We start from the raw sequence: 14,843 nt of genomic DNA on the forward strand, positions 1-14,843 counted from the left end.
TTAAAGCATGCTCAATACAGTGCCTTCCATAATGTTTAGGACAAAGACCCATCATTTATTTATTTGCCTCTGTCCTCCAAAATTTGAGATTTGTAATAGAAAAAAATCACATGTGGTTAAAGTGCACTGTCAGATTTTATTAAAGGGTATTTTTATACATTACAGCTGTGTTTATACATAGTTCCCCCCATTTCAGGGCCATCATGTTTGGGACACATGGCTTCACAGGCGTTTGTAATTGCTCAGGTGTGTTTAATTGCCTCCTTAATGCAGGTATAAGAGAGCTCTCAGCACCTATTCTTTCATCCAGTCTTTCCATCACCTTTGGAAACTTGTATTGCTGTTTATCAACGTGAGGACCAAAGTTGTGCCAATGAAAGTCAAATAAGCCATTATGAGACTGGGAAACAAGAATAAAACTGTTAGAGACAACAGCCAAACCTTGGCTCACCAAAATCAACTATTTGGGACATCATTAAGAAGAAAGAGAGTACTGGTGAGCTTACTAATCGCAAAGGGACTGGCAGGCCAAGGAAGTCCTCCACAGCTGATGAGAGAAGAATTCTCTCTATAATAAAGAAAAAAACCCAAAAACCTGTCAGACAGATCAGAAACACTCTTCAGAAGGCAGGTGTGGATTTGTCAATGACCACTGTCCGCAGAAGACTTAATGAACAGAAACACAGACTACACTGCAAGATGCAAAGCCACAAAAATAGGATGCCCGGGTTACAGTTTGCCAAGAAGTACTTAAAAGAGCAACCACGGTTCTGGAAAAAGATCTTGTGGACAGATGAGACGAAGATTAAATTATATCAGAGTGATGGCAAGAGCAAAGTATGGAGGAAAGAAGGAACTGCCCAAGATCCAAAGCATACCACCTCATCTGTATAACACAGTGGTGGGGGTATTATGGCCTGGGCATGTATGGCTGCTGACTGGCTCACTTATCTTCATTGATGATACAACCGCTGATGGTAATAGCATAATGAATTCTGAAGTGTATAGACACATTCTATCTGCTCACGTTCAAACAAATGCCTCAAAACTCATCGGCCGGCGGTTAATTCTACAGCAAGACAATGATCCAAAACATAATGCAAAATCAACAATGGAGTTTTTCAAAGCTAAAAAATGGTCAATTATTGTGTGGCCAAGTCAATCACCTGATCTGAACCCAAGCCTTTTATATGCTGAAGAGAAAACTGAAGGGGATTAGCTCCCAAAACAAGCATAAGCTAAAGATGGCTGCAATACTGCCCTGGCAGAGCATCACCAGAGAAGACACCCAGCAACTGATGATGTCCATGAATCGCAGACTTCAAGCAGTCATTGCATGCAAGGGATATGCAACAAAATACTAAACATGACTACTTTCATTCACATGAAATTGCTGTGTCCCAAACATTATGGCGCCCTGAAACGGGGGGAACTATGTATAAACACTGCTGTAATTTCTACATGGTGAAAGCAAAATGTATAAAAATTGCCTTTATTTAAATCTGACAATGTGCACTTTAACCACATGTGATTTTTTTCTATTACAAATCTGAAATTGTGGAGTACAAAGGCAAATAAATAAATGACGGGTCTTTGTCCCAAACAATATGGAGGTCACCCTAAAACTCTATGAAAAGACAATAATCTACAGATAATAATTACCAAATTAATACATTAAGAAATTAGATTCTTAAACAGTTTAATAAGAAACCTGTTTTTGTTGATGTGGCTTTTTGGGTGAGATAAATCTTGGTCAAAGCTCAGAGATATAAGACACCGCTTCAATCTTTGGACACTCTTGACATTGCCTTTTCCAATTTGACTGGTTCTAATCCATTTATTAAAATCATGTTTAATGCATATATCTTGATTTTGACAGAGTTGGGCAGGGCAATGAGTATGTGGGATGCTATAATCTGTAAACTCTTCAAGTGCCATGGGCTTCATTCCTTCACCATTTCTCACTAGCTTCCAGGTTCAGCAGTGTCAGGCCAGAATACATTTCTGATATGGCTGATTGGTAGCTTTTCCCAGCTCCATTTATAGCAACTTTACTGCAGCACGAGTCCAATCTGTTGAGAAAGAACGATGAACATCACTGAGCAGTCCAGGTTATTGAAGATAAAACGCTGCCCACAAAATTGTGCCATCTTTGTGGTGGGCCAGTAACAGGCACTGTCATTAGCATAAGAAGGTGGAACTGCAGACGGGGGTTTAAACCAAAGATAGACACAAAAAGACGGAGTAACTCAGCGGGACGGGCAGCATCTCTGGAGAGAAGGAATGTGTGACGTTTTGGGTCGAGACCCTTCTTCAGTCTGACACAGGAGGGCATAGGTTTATGGTGAGAGGGTGAAAGTTTAAAGCAAATTTGCAAGGCAAGATTTTTTTAAAAGAGTGGTTTGTGAATGGAGCATGCTGCCAAGGGGGTTGATTGAAGCAGACCTAAAAACATTTAAGAGGCATTTGGACAGGCACAGGAACATGGAGGGATGTGGATCACATGCAAGCATCATGATCAGCACTGCCATCATGGGCTGAAATGTCTGTTCCTGTGATGAAAGATTCTATGGTTACACAGTTACTGCTAATATTAAATTACTATCAATCTAGAGGTTTGCACAATCACAGTAATTTTGCTGTTCACAATGTTTCACCTGGGTGTCTCCACAAATGTATGCTCCCCTTGTTAAAAGGAGACGGAGAGAACTGCTGTGGGAAGGGCACGTCTTGTGGACAGTGTTCCTTTGAACATTCACCCTTTTCAGGCACTCAGTTGGCCTTCACTCAGTCAAAGGTAGTTTCTTTCTCTTATACCTGCTGGTTCATTCTCTCCATTACAAGCTTGACATTCAACCTTCTCAACAGGTAACCTAATGCTCCATTGGTCTGATATTAAACCACTTCAAGCTAAGGGTGAATATAGTGATTGGTTAACTTGTTTTTGATAATTAAGATAATTTACACTTTTTATATTTGGCTCTTCCTTACACATGGAAAGCAATTGTAAGTCAGTGAGCTTCAGCTCTCTCCTTTATCTCCAAGAATATAAAGTCTAACATTTTCTCTTTTGACTGACAAATGTTTCACCACAATAAGTACAACTGTCAGGTTTAGAAGGACACACTGCATCATAAAGACACTGGTCTATAAAATACATGAGTTCATATTATGAGCAGCAGTACAAATCTTTCATTGGTAATCTATCAATGCTGTAAGTATTTTCAAGGTGACCAGTTTGAAGACATTGCTTCACTTTGCCGATGTTTACAGAGTAACAGGGAATAATGAGACCTGCTCTGGGTAAAAGGATCGGTGAAATCCCAGAGACCCATGCTGTAAATGAAGCTACATGAAATCCCAGAGACCCATGCTGTAAATTAAGCTACAAGTGGGGAAATGAATCAGAAGAATCTCTACAAAATAAGTAAAATGCAATGTGGAATAGTTGGTAAGGAAAAGATATACAGTACAAATGAGACTGACAGGAAATTCAATGCATTTCTGAAAGGAGACGGAATAATGGCAAGAGTGATTTTTTTTTTAAAGAAAGGAGACTTCTGGGCCTGATGGTGGAAACAGAAGTGGTGTTTGTTATACTGTTTGAAACAGATCATTATGGGACCAGTGAGGCAGCATCAGGCTAAAATGCAAGAGAGTCAAACGCAGTGAGTGCTAGTTATGTTTCTGGGTTAGCAACTGCGAATGTATACTGTAAAACAGTGCAAGCTCGGGACTGGCATCAGAACAAACAAGAAAATCTGTTCAAGAGGCACGATTCCACTATTTACTGCAGCCTGAGATATACACTTCAGTACCCCAGCAGTTTTATAATAACAGATGGGGTTTGTGGATCTGTGGGTCAGACTAACTGTGTTGGCCATGATTACTTTTGTCTTCTTTAAACACACAAACAAAATACCCTTACATTACCCACAGTCCACTGGTTTTGCTTAAGGTCCAATAAAATACTGCTAGGCCAAAACTTAATGCTCAGTAAATCTTCCTCTGGAAAGAGACACAACAGACTGCAGATGCTGGAATATTGAGCAAAAAACAGTATTGGAGAACTCAGTGGGTCAAGCAGCATCAGTCTAAAGGATTATCTCAATCTGAAAATCAGTTTGAAGAAGGGTCCTGAACCTAAATCACCGCATCCCCACTCATCTGCACCCACCTATCACTCGCTAGGCTTTGCCCCACACCTTCTTCTCTTTTTCTGCTTTCTCCCCCTTTTCCATCAGAAAGGTCCCGACCCAAAATGCTGTCTGACCATTTCCCTCCGCAGATGTTACATGACACGCTGAGTTCCTCCAGCATTTGTTTTTTTTTCCCTCTACGAAGAGTTGGAAATAAACTCCCAGTCAATAAATAATCAGATAGTGAGAGGCAATACAGGTTCAGTCAGCTTGCTCTTGGTTACCTTCTCAGGAGCCATGCTGGGGCACTTCCAATTGTACAGATAATACTGCAAGTTGCCATCACCAATCCCAAATTTCAGCTTTTCTAAGAAGGTCTTGTTTTCCATTAGATCCAGTGCATTGAAAACATCAAAACCTTTCTGTTGAATGAGAGTGAAAATGTTAGAATAGGAATATCAGCCACAGGGCAAAGCTGGTCCGCATTTTCACAGTGCCGAACACTTCAATCTTTATGGATAATATTTGGATCTGGCCAACAGCTGGCTTGTTACAGCATTTAAAGGATGGGATAAATATTTTCTACTTTATGTATTCCAGTATCAGTCAAATAAGATAGATCAAAGCAAAACTCCTCAAATCCCATCCCATCAAATATACCCACGGCAGGTAATAACATCGGCACATACAGAGTAAAGCTTGCTAGCTTTAATAAAACTTGAGTAACATGCTGAAGACAAAGTCAAGATATCACAGTCTACATTTTCTTCACTTCCAACAAGATCAGACAAGTTTAACAATCCACCCCTGTTGTGCTGTATTCAGTGGGAGCTGGCCTGATATTGCCCAAGCATTTGTGAGCCTAGGGCACTGAGTTTTAGCAAGGTCGATTGGCTGATGCAATCTGATTGTGGACACAGAGCAATATAGATTGACCAAACTGAAGAGCATAGAGGATGTAGTACTCAAATATTCCATACCACAAAATACAGAGTTGCATTCAGTGTAAGCACAGTAACAGCACAATGCTTGGGTAAACCCAACAGTCTCATCACATCACAATTATTGTTGAGTTTGCTCCTGGCCGTTATCTTCACTATGTTTTCCACCAGGTCAGAAGACATTCAGAATCTGCACCCAGCACCGAAACCTCCTCACTTCCTCCAAATCCTTTCCCTGATTTGTTCTGAAGCTTTGGCTTGATTTACTAATATTTGGAAATCCAGATTTCACAGTGGTATTTTGAAACTGCTATGCCCCTTTACTGAGAGGATGAGTTAATAATGCCCCCCAATCCCTGCTGCAGAGCTCTTACAGGGAGCTATTACGGTCCAGCTAATTCAGCGTGGTTTATGAATCTGCAGCAAGGTTAAGTATCGGATGTAATGAGAAATTATGAACCTTCCCATTGCAGAAATGATGGTTAAGTGGGAAGGGAGTAGACAAACTAACACACCAGTCCTAGTAAAATGGCATTTTTAAAAGGGCATTTAGTTATGCTGCTCCCTTCGCATGGAACCAGCTGCAGAATGAACTAAAACTTAAGGAGCTGGTTTCTATAAACAGATTTAAATCCCTTCTTAATGATGTTGAAGCGGGCTCTTCTGTCTGTACATGCTTTGTTTGATGATGTTCTGACTGTGACTCTATTTATATGTTCTCTGTTGTTTTTAAATTATTGTCTGTAACTGTGGAACTGTGCTGCTGCCTGTCTTGGCCAGGACTCTCTTGTAAAAGAATTTAAAAAATCTCAATGAGTCTTCTCCTGGTTAAATAAAATTAAAATAAATAAATAAATAAAATCAAACTGAAAATAACTGATAGGTGGAGGGGAATGTGAGAAAGTGGAGGGCATCAATTTATGTATTGTTCTACTGCCTTCCCAAACACTCTTGGCATCTGGTGATAACTGGCTACTCTGAGTCCAGTGCATCACTCTTAAAGATCTAGAGCAGAATGCATTTCTGATGTAGCTGATTGATATATTTTTCCAGCTCCATTTGTAGTCACCCCATTGCTCTTTGATGAGGTGGTCAGTTGACTAGCGACAGCCTGATATTCATGCATTGGTGCAGGAGCGAAGTGTCTCAATTAGAGGATGAGGGTGACTTTTTCACCACTCCAACTTCTGAGATATCTCCATCTAGCAATTCTGATGCATATCTTATAATGGCATTGAAGCTGCCCCCCCTTACAGTAACAGGTATAAGTGTTCGACGTGGCTGTAACTCAGACACAGAAATAGTGCAAATTAAGGCAGCTTCATGCTATTCAAATATACTGCTTTTGGAACGACACACAGAAAGGCTTGCATTTTCTGATGTGAGGTTATTCGTTTCATCCCAAGTGCTGAAGCGATCGCCAAGCATCTCCGCTCAGTTCGCACTAACCAACCCGATCTCCCAGTGGCTCAGCACTTCAACTCCCCCTCCCATTCCAAATCTGACCTTTCTGTTCTGGGCCTCCTCCATTGCCAGAGGCCCAGCGCAAATTGGAGGAACAGCACCTCATATTTCGCTTGGTTAGTTTACACCCCAGAGGTATGAACATGACTTCTCTAATTTCAGATAGTCCTTGCTTTCTCCCTCCTTCCCCTCCCCTTTCCCAGCTCTCCCACAAGCCTACTGTCTCTGCCTTTCCCTTTCTTTTTCCCACCCCCCCCCCCCCCGACATCAGTCTGAAGAAGGCTCACAACCTGAAACATCGCTTATTCTTTCTATCCATAGATGCCACCTCACCCGCTGAGTTTCTCCAGCATTTTTGTCTACCTTCGATTTTTCTAGCATCTGCAGTTCTTCCTTAAACAATGAAGTGATGATAGGCGAGTTTGTTTAGGCAAGGTGTGAAGTGGATGCCACTTACCGACTTAGCAAGGATGAGGCTATCATTCATGAGGTCAACAAGGGGAGTCTTGGTATGGACATTATAAAAAGAGTAAGCAGCTTTCAGGCTCTTATGAACAGGATGGTGCATGATGGTGGAAGGGAGAGTGTAAAAACTGATCATATCTGTCAATTCTCCTTCAGGGTTCTGGGGGGACAAAATGGGAAACAGCAAGTTACATGTACATTCACAAAACTGTGATTTCCATTCTATTTAAACGTCTTTTAAATGTATAAGCAAAATTTGAAGAGATCCAGCTGCTGATCTTGCAGAACCTCTTGCACCTCAGAGGGCATGGCTCGCTGCATCTAGACAAGGCGAGTGAGGAGAGTCATGTCCTGTTGTAGCAAATGCAGGCAGCAGTCCAGACCCAGCGCAATCCAGACTAATGCTCCAGATTATTTCAGGCGGGTGGGGCGGGGGTTGGGTGGCGTCAGCATTCATTTACCGCATGCACATTACCAGCATCTGCAGTGCTGCCATACTGATGCAGTGATGTGGAAGGTGCTGTCAGCAGTTTAACCACTGGGCAGCCAATAGCGATCCCACTTAGAGCTCATCATGTTCTATGCGAGTGTGGCAACTGAGGAAAAATGGTCCAGATTCACTGGGAAATTCTGCAGCCAAGCAGAAGCTTAAAGGGCCTGTCCCACTTTCACGACCTAATTCACAACCTTTTTTACTCGTGGATATTTTCCATCATGTTGAAAAAACGCCCCAACCTACTTGATGCCACGAGTAACTACGACTAGCACAACGGCCTGCTACGACCTCGTGATGACCATGCTGCGAGTACGAGTCAAGGGCAAACTCGGCAGAGGTCGGGAATTAGGTCGTGAAAGTGGAACAAGCCCTTTACTGGTTTCTTCCTCTTGATCCTAATGGAAGAGGATGGTTGAAAGAGCCACAGCTGTATAGTTGAATAGTACTTTTGAGTTACATTTATTTATGCCCATGAAGACAACTTTAATACTTTACTAAAGTTTTAAGATTCTGGATTGGATTTTCAGAATGTAAAAAGGCAATTAGGATCAATTTTGTTGGTTCAGTTCCTTGTCTTTTAAGTTTTAAAATATTTTAAATGAAAAAATAAAGTCCTTTCAATCACCCTAATGTATTAACAAGGTGTCTTTAATAGTTAAGTTGGGGACATAGATTACTGAACAGTTTTTTTTCCATTTTATTGTGGGAAGCTTATTTTCATCATCCCACAGAATCTCATTTACACAGCAGAGGGCACTCTTGCTCCTAGTTTGCTGACGATAATTCACCTCTGTGGTTTCGAAATGTTCCAGAGGAACTGGGACTGTTCACCCTGGAGTAAAGGATGTCATGGGCTGACCATATGGAGGTTTATAATATGATGGGAGGAAACAGGTGATCACAGTCTTTTCCCCAGAAAAGACTATGAGTATTAACTATGAATAAAAACTATTCCCTCTAGTTTTATGAGAGTCTAAAACTAGACTTTTCATCCTTTGTCACTGGCTTCAGCCCTCTCCTTTGCAACCATCGGAAACTTAATCTGCAATTTAGATATAGGAGAAAGATCAAAAGAGAGGGTGGCAAAAGAGACTGGTTCTGCAATGTTACCTTCTCTTTTGATCTTTCCACTATATCTAAATTACTAGTCTCTACCTGACATTCAACCCAAGATGAGTAGAAACATCCTCCTGGGAAACAACGTTGTGTTTTTAAGACAGATTTCCCAAGTGACCGAAATAGAAAAGGGAAAAATAAAAGACTTTGTGCAGAGATGCCAAGTGATAAAGGTGCAGGCACACAAAGCAAAATGGATTGCTGATGACTGGGTTAGCTATGATTGCAGAGAAAATAATGGTTCCAGAAGAGGGTAATCTGATCTCGATTGAATCGCCCACCAGGACAGAGAATGCAGATTCATAAATAAACATATGCATGCAACCTCATTATTGGCTTTGACCAGCAGTTTCTTCGCTGTAGCAGGGGTGGATATGTGATTGGAGAGATTCAAAGGAGGGAGAGATTCAAAGGAGGGAGGAGTGTTATGGTCCGAGGTTTGTAAATCATTTGGCAAAACACCATTATACTAAAGGCCTCCGCAAAGGGTCCTAACACGCTATTCAAACATACAAAGCATCATAGCTGTGGCTGAATGGTCTTTGCCCAACATCCAAATCCAAGAACAATCCAAGCAGAGATGAATGGATGATGATGAGTGGCAGGAATTCTGTACCATTTCTCATCCCAGTGAGTTAGCTGTTGCCTGCATTATCCTCCAAATTAATGATTAATTATTTACCTCCACCACATAAGTCTCTATAATATTTTCCTGAGGCAAGAACCAGTGAGCGATCTCCTCTTCATTCATTATTGGAGTCAGGTGGAACTGCTTCAAGTATTCTCTCATCAGGCTGCACGCACCCTTTAAATCCTTATGTTCCATCGGCCTCAGACCGTGTGTTTTTGGTGTCTAAAACGATCAGAAAATAAATGAATTTACTGTCAAGGTCTCTTCATTTCAAACAAAACTCACATTGTCAGAAAAAAAAAAACATTAAATCTCATGGTGTGCTTCACGTCCTGGTGAATGGATGGAAGCAACGGCAATAGAAAAAAATCAACAGGAAAAAATGAGTTCACTTCAGGGATCTAACCCATGCAGCACCAGCCAGCTTATTACCCCTTCTGAAAAAAAGCAGCTGATGGTATTTGGAACTATGGGCTAGTTTAACCTGTGGTGAGAAGTTAGGCCATGGTGTTATTAAAGCCAGAGACATTCAATCATACCATTTCGTTGTTTCCTGTTTGATCCAAGTTTTGCCTCTGCTGTGCATTCTACCCATGGATCGTACCAACAGTGCATGCTGATGCCATTGTGGAATACATTGCTTACGAGTTTGTTCCCTTATCTAGCCGATGTGGTTTGACTTAAAAATTTGTCCAGAATTAGAAAATGGAGATAGCATAGATGGCAAAAAGGTTGGTATGGTAATGGTGGAATGAAGATTCTGTTCTATGTGTACGACTGAGAGGATAAAAGTTTCCCATTTCACTGAGCATTTCATTTCTCTTTGTAAAGACTTCATCATTCGGAACTGTGAATGCAGGAAGTTCAGTCCCAAGGAAAAAACGTGGAGATGAGTAAAGGGCAGACAGGAGGCTCATGCCCATGTCTGCAATTCTTTTGTTAGGTGTGGGTGTTAGAGCTGCAGTTTCACAGTGCCAGAGACACACGTTCAATCCCAATCTGTGTGTGGAGTTTGCATGTTCTCCCTGTTACCGTGGGGGGGTTTCTTCCAGGTGGTCTGGTTTCCTCCCACATTCCAAGGATGTGCAGTTGGTTGGTTAATTAATATCTGGAAATATATCCCTGGTGCATTTCTAAAGGTTCCTGCAAGTGGAAAATGACTGGAACAAACTTAAAGTAGTGGGGGGGGGGAAAGTGATTGGCTATTTTCTGCTTAGTTGGAATTGTTGGAGAGAAAAAGCTAGAAAGAAATGTCCAAACTCAAAGCATGTGGGTGTTTCCGTAAATACAGCTCTCAGTAGTGAAACCGCCAGGTTGTTTTCCTATTTTTCTTTAATGTAAGATTCCCATTGTTTCATATCCTGCATTCTAAGTAGAATAGATCATGGTGTATAGACAAAATAATGAGATGAAGCAAAAATAAATAATTTCTGTTTTACAAAGAAAACTATCAGATATGTCCCTGTATTTTCTTGCCTTTTTTGGTGACATTTTTCAAGCCGGATTTCATCAAATCCTCAGGCTAATTTATACCAGAAAGATTACATTAATTTTGCAATTAAATAACTCTACAATTAGCCAAATTCTGATTATGCTTATGATTTTTTAAAATAATTTATCACCCAATAAGATGGTTTTCTGATGCCCCAAGTTTTTGCAGCAGAACTTGAGTAGCAGTGTCCATTTGGTCACGTGTTAAATGTGTGAATTTAAAGCAAAGTAACCGTTTTTACATTTATTGTTTCTTTTTTTATTGTTTACATTTTGTGTTTAAGCTTTCCAATGAAATACTTAATAATGAATAATGAATAGAACTTAAAATCATGAAATGAAAATCTAGTTTGCTCACCTATTTAGCGATCTCATTCTAATGTGTATGCCCCCACCCGCCATTGACTAACGTCATTAATGCTATTTATAGCGCTATAAATGTTTTTTTTTGCACTCGTCACGATTTTTTTTTTTTTTCAAATAACGCAATAACGACCCTGACGTGAACTACGGGCCTCGTGGTGTGTTAGGTGCTGACATTTTGTAAGGGAGCTTAGAAATCAGTCAGTCAGTCAATCCGATATGTCTTATAATTTTTTTTTTCACATTTTGAATGTATTAAATTTTGGTTGATTTTGATCACAAATTAGCTTTAACGGATCATAGGTAGGCCCATTTTTAATGCTGTGGTATTTCATTATGATTTGATAACTTTCGAATTTGGCCACCCATGTCACAGGTTGGTACCCTTGTTTACGGAAACACCCATATGCTTACTATAAGGAAGGTGACAAAAACACATCGCACAAAACAAAAACAGTCATGAGCAGGAATAACTGAAAGTAATAAAACTCACCTCTGGTAATTTATATAGTTTCATTGTTCGTTGCATAGTCATGTTTCTGCTCAGATGAGAGAATTTCACCTCAACAAGTTTGCGTGGGTTTAGTGACCTGTGCCAGTACCTGCCCAACAAATCACATAATACTCCAGTCAGTCACCAACAGTGCCTTACAGGTTGGAATTAGTGGCTTCCTGTAAAGCAAGTAAATAAAAAAAATAGTGCTTGAAGTATTCCCAGGAATAATCCATATTATGATGTTAAAAGGTTTACAAGGGACAAGCTGGATTAGGACTTGAATTTTTCACCCAGCACCAAACTGTTTGCACAGGTGCCATGCCACAGGTCTTCTTACGAAGCCCAGGTGGATTGAGCAAAGATTGTGATAATGATATAGATTTTCTGCTCAGATTTTCAACAGAAAGGCTTTTGTTTGGCTCTGCTAACTGGAAGTAACCTAGAAGTAACAAGGTGGAATGCAAGGTGGAAATGGACACAGACCAAAGACAAACCTGATGGTTTTCAAATCAGAATGGTGCAACATACCATTCTGCTGGGTGACATGTTCTGCTGTCCTTCCACAGTTACTTTTTTTTTTAACAGCAATCCACGCCGTCGTGAACAGAGTAAGTAAATCTAATTCACTACTCAAGCAGCCGGAAATAAATGGCTGCGAAGTGATTGTAAGGAGATCCCAGGAAACGCACTGTTATGGAGACGTAAGAAACTGCAGGTGTTGGAATCTAGAGTAAACCAAAGAGCTCGAGAAACCCTGTGGGTCAGGCAGATCTGTGGATAGAATGGACAGACACATATTGGGTCTAGACCCTTCTTCTGATTCATTGGAGGAGGAGAAGGAAAAAAAATGGAAAAGAAAGGCGAGGGCACGACAAAGTCCAGCAAGTGAAAGGTGGATACAGATCGGGGTGGGGGGAGGAGAGGTGATTGGCAGACATAAACGACAAAAACTCGGGTTGAAAAGGAGACAGAAGAATGTCAGATAAGCAGAAGAGGAATTAAAAGTAGTGCCAGAGAGAGAGGGATATGGGTGGCAGAAGGGGACAGGGAAATGGGGTGATTGTGGGAAAGAGGAATTGGGAGATGATGTGAGAAGCGTGTGCATACAAGGGTGGGAGGGGAAGGTGGGATTCCTGGAAATGGAAGAATTCAGTGTTCAATCTGGCTTGTAAACTACCCAGGCAGAATATGAGGTACTGCTCCTCCAGTTTACATGTGGCCTCATTCTAGCAATGCAAGAGGCCACAGGCAGAAAGGTTGGTATGGGAGTGGGAGTCAAAATGGTTAGTGACCACAAGACCCAACAGGCCTTGGCAGACAGAGTGCAAGTGTTCAGTTAAATAGTCGCCTTGAAAATGCTTGGTCTCGCCAAGGTAAAGGAGGCCACATTGGGAGCACTGAATGTAGTAGACGAGGTTTGAAGAGGTGCACATTGCCATACTCCAGCAACTGGTGGCTGGAAATAGGCACTCAGATAATTTAAGTAAGCAGCACTTCTCAACACAGTCAAGGGTGCTCGGAAATTTCACAACCACTGCCCCTCTCTCAACAATGAACTGCGTTCTCATATTTTTGGAACTAGAGTATCTTTTCGCCTCTAAGTGCAGATAAGTTTAGGGTTTTTTTTGTCTTTGGATTTTGTCTTTGTCTTCTTGTAAATCCCAAAATTAATTTTTCACGTTACACTTGGTACCAAATCAGATTGAAAAGAGGAATTCCTGAAAGATCTTTCTATCAGCACAGGTGCAGGAAAGAATAGACAAAAATATGTTTGATGCCATGTTCCAACAGTAAATTACGAGCAGAAGTTGTCTTAGGAGAATTTGCTAGGGCAGTGGGCATCGAACTCCTCTGTCCTCAACTATACCTATCCTGAGAAAATTATTAGTATTTTGGTGTTGGCTGATTCTATGTGCCGTATATTGCGCTCAGGAGGACGTGAAGAAATTCAAACCATACCTGCAAGTGCCTACGGGTTTAGGCAACACCACGCCTGCAGTGTACACAGCCTGGAAACTGCCTTCAAGGTTGACTCGCCTGGTGATCTCACGGATCAAGACTGGAGCCACCCGCTTCGCTCGCAGTTTTTTGTGCACGCACAGAAAGTTAATTTCCACCATCTTCTTTTGGCTGGAAATGAAAGCAGGGGGCTTACATTATCAATAAAATAAAATCCAGAACAATTAAAAGTAGCAAGTTAAAAATAAACGCAAGCAGCAACTTTGGAGGGAACAAAAACATTAACTCCAGAGATTCCCTTATGCTCCATACACCTCCCCCAATATCCCATGCATTCTCTCCTACCACCTCATGGTATTCTAAGGATGTTTTGTCCAAAGGCAAGATCATTAATAGTGTGCTAATTTGAAGAGAAATATTTCCAGAGAGCAAAACTGAAATGGTCGAAGACTTGGTGATCTAGGCAAGGTAGAAAGAAGTCAAATATTGAAGTGTGAAAGTTTGAGGATGCCACCCCACTGAATAAGAATACATGGGTGAAAAACAGATGCGGTACAGCCTAGAAAATACTGAATCTTACTGAAAAGAAAGAGCACAGCGAGAACCGGACTGAGAGAAAATGGGAACTGATCGTTAGCTGACGAACTGAAAATTGCAAAGCCAGCAATGGGAATCTTGAAGTTACCAAGTCTGAAGGTAATCGCAGAACAATGCTAGTATGAATGAGGTGGAAATATACAACTTCGGAAGGAATAACAACATCAATCATAATGATACAGCACGCTTGTGTTGTGTTCTGACAAATTTGGAATAAATTGGCTTCCAAAGGTAGGAAACTTTAGACTAATACCAAAAGAATTATAGGCTTTTATTGTATTTCAGGCAAAAAAAAAAATTGTTCATCCAGGATTTTATTACCTCAGATTTTAAATGACATTATGATGGCTTATGTATCTTTTAAGTATTACCAGGCAAGCCCACGCTTACCATAGATATTACAAAAGGTACGTTACATACTAGCAAGAAACTAATGGGAAACTAGCAAGAAAATAATGAGAGATATAATTTATCTTTTGTTTCCCTCCCTCCTATTTTTCCTTGTGCCCACAGGACTTGCAACCTGATGCTCACGTATTAACTGTTTACTCTCCATGGGGTACTATCTTCACTCTACCAATCTGCTGTCACCATTAGTCTCAAAAGTACAAACAGCCTAGGACCCTCTGCCATTCCTATCTCTATCCTTTCCCTTTCAAACTAATTGAACTTGTTTATTGCTTCA

The 14,843-nt window shown here is 40.9% G+C and overlaps 1 protein-coding gene across 1 annotated transcript in view; it reads right to left on the reverse strand.

Annotated features, from left to right (window-relative positions):
• Positions 1-1,682: 1,682 nt before the first annotated feature.
• Positions 1,683-14,843, reverse strand: part of nmt1 (N-myristoyltransferase 1) — a 47,443-nt gene continuing 34,282 nt past the window's right edge. Inside the window, exons 7-12 of the mRNA XM_033035171.1 lie at positions 13,562-13,732; positions 11,600-11,708; positions 9,304-9,474; positions 7,002-7,169; positions 4,424-4,561; positions 1,683-2,072 (exon numbers count right to left, since the gene is read on the reverse strand). Of these exons, the coding sequence (XP_032891062.1) occupies positions 2,052-2,072; positions 4,424-4,561; positions 7,002-7,169; positions 9,304-9,474; positions 11,600-11,708; positions 13,562-13,732 (778 nt within the window). The 3' untranslated portion in view covers positions 1,683-2,051. The remainder of the gene's footprint in view (positions 2,073-4,423; positions 4,562-7,001; positions 7,170-9,303; positions 9,475-11,599; positions 11,709-13,561; positions 13,733-14,843) is intronic.

This window comes from Amblyraja radiata, chromosome 16 (genome assembly GCF_010909765.2).
Source record: "Amblyraja radiata isolate CabotCenter1 chromosome 16, sAmbRad1.1.pri, whole genome shotgun sequence".
Taxonomy (NCBI): Eukaryota; Metazoa; Chordata; class Chondrichthyes; order Rajiformes; family Rajidae; genus Amblyraja; species Amblyraja radiata.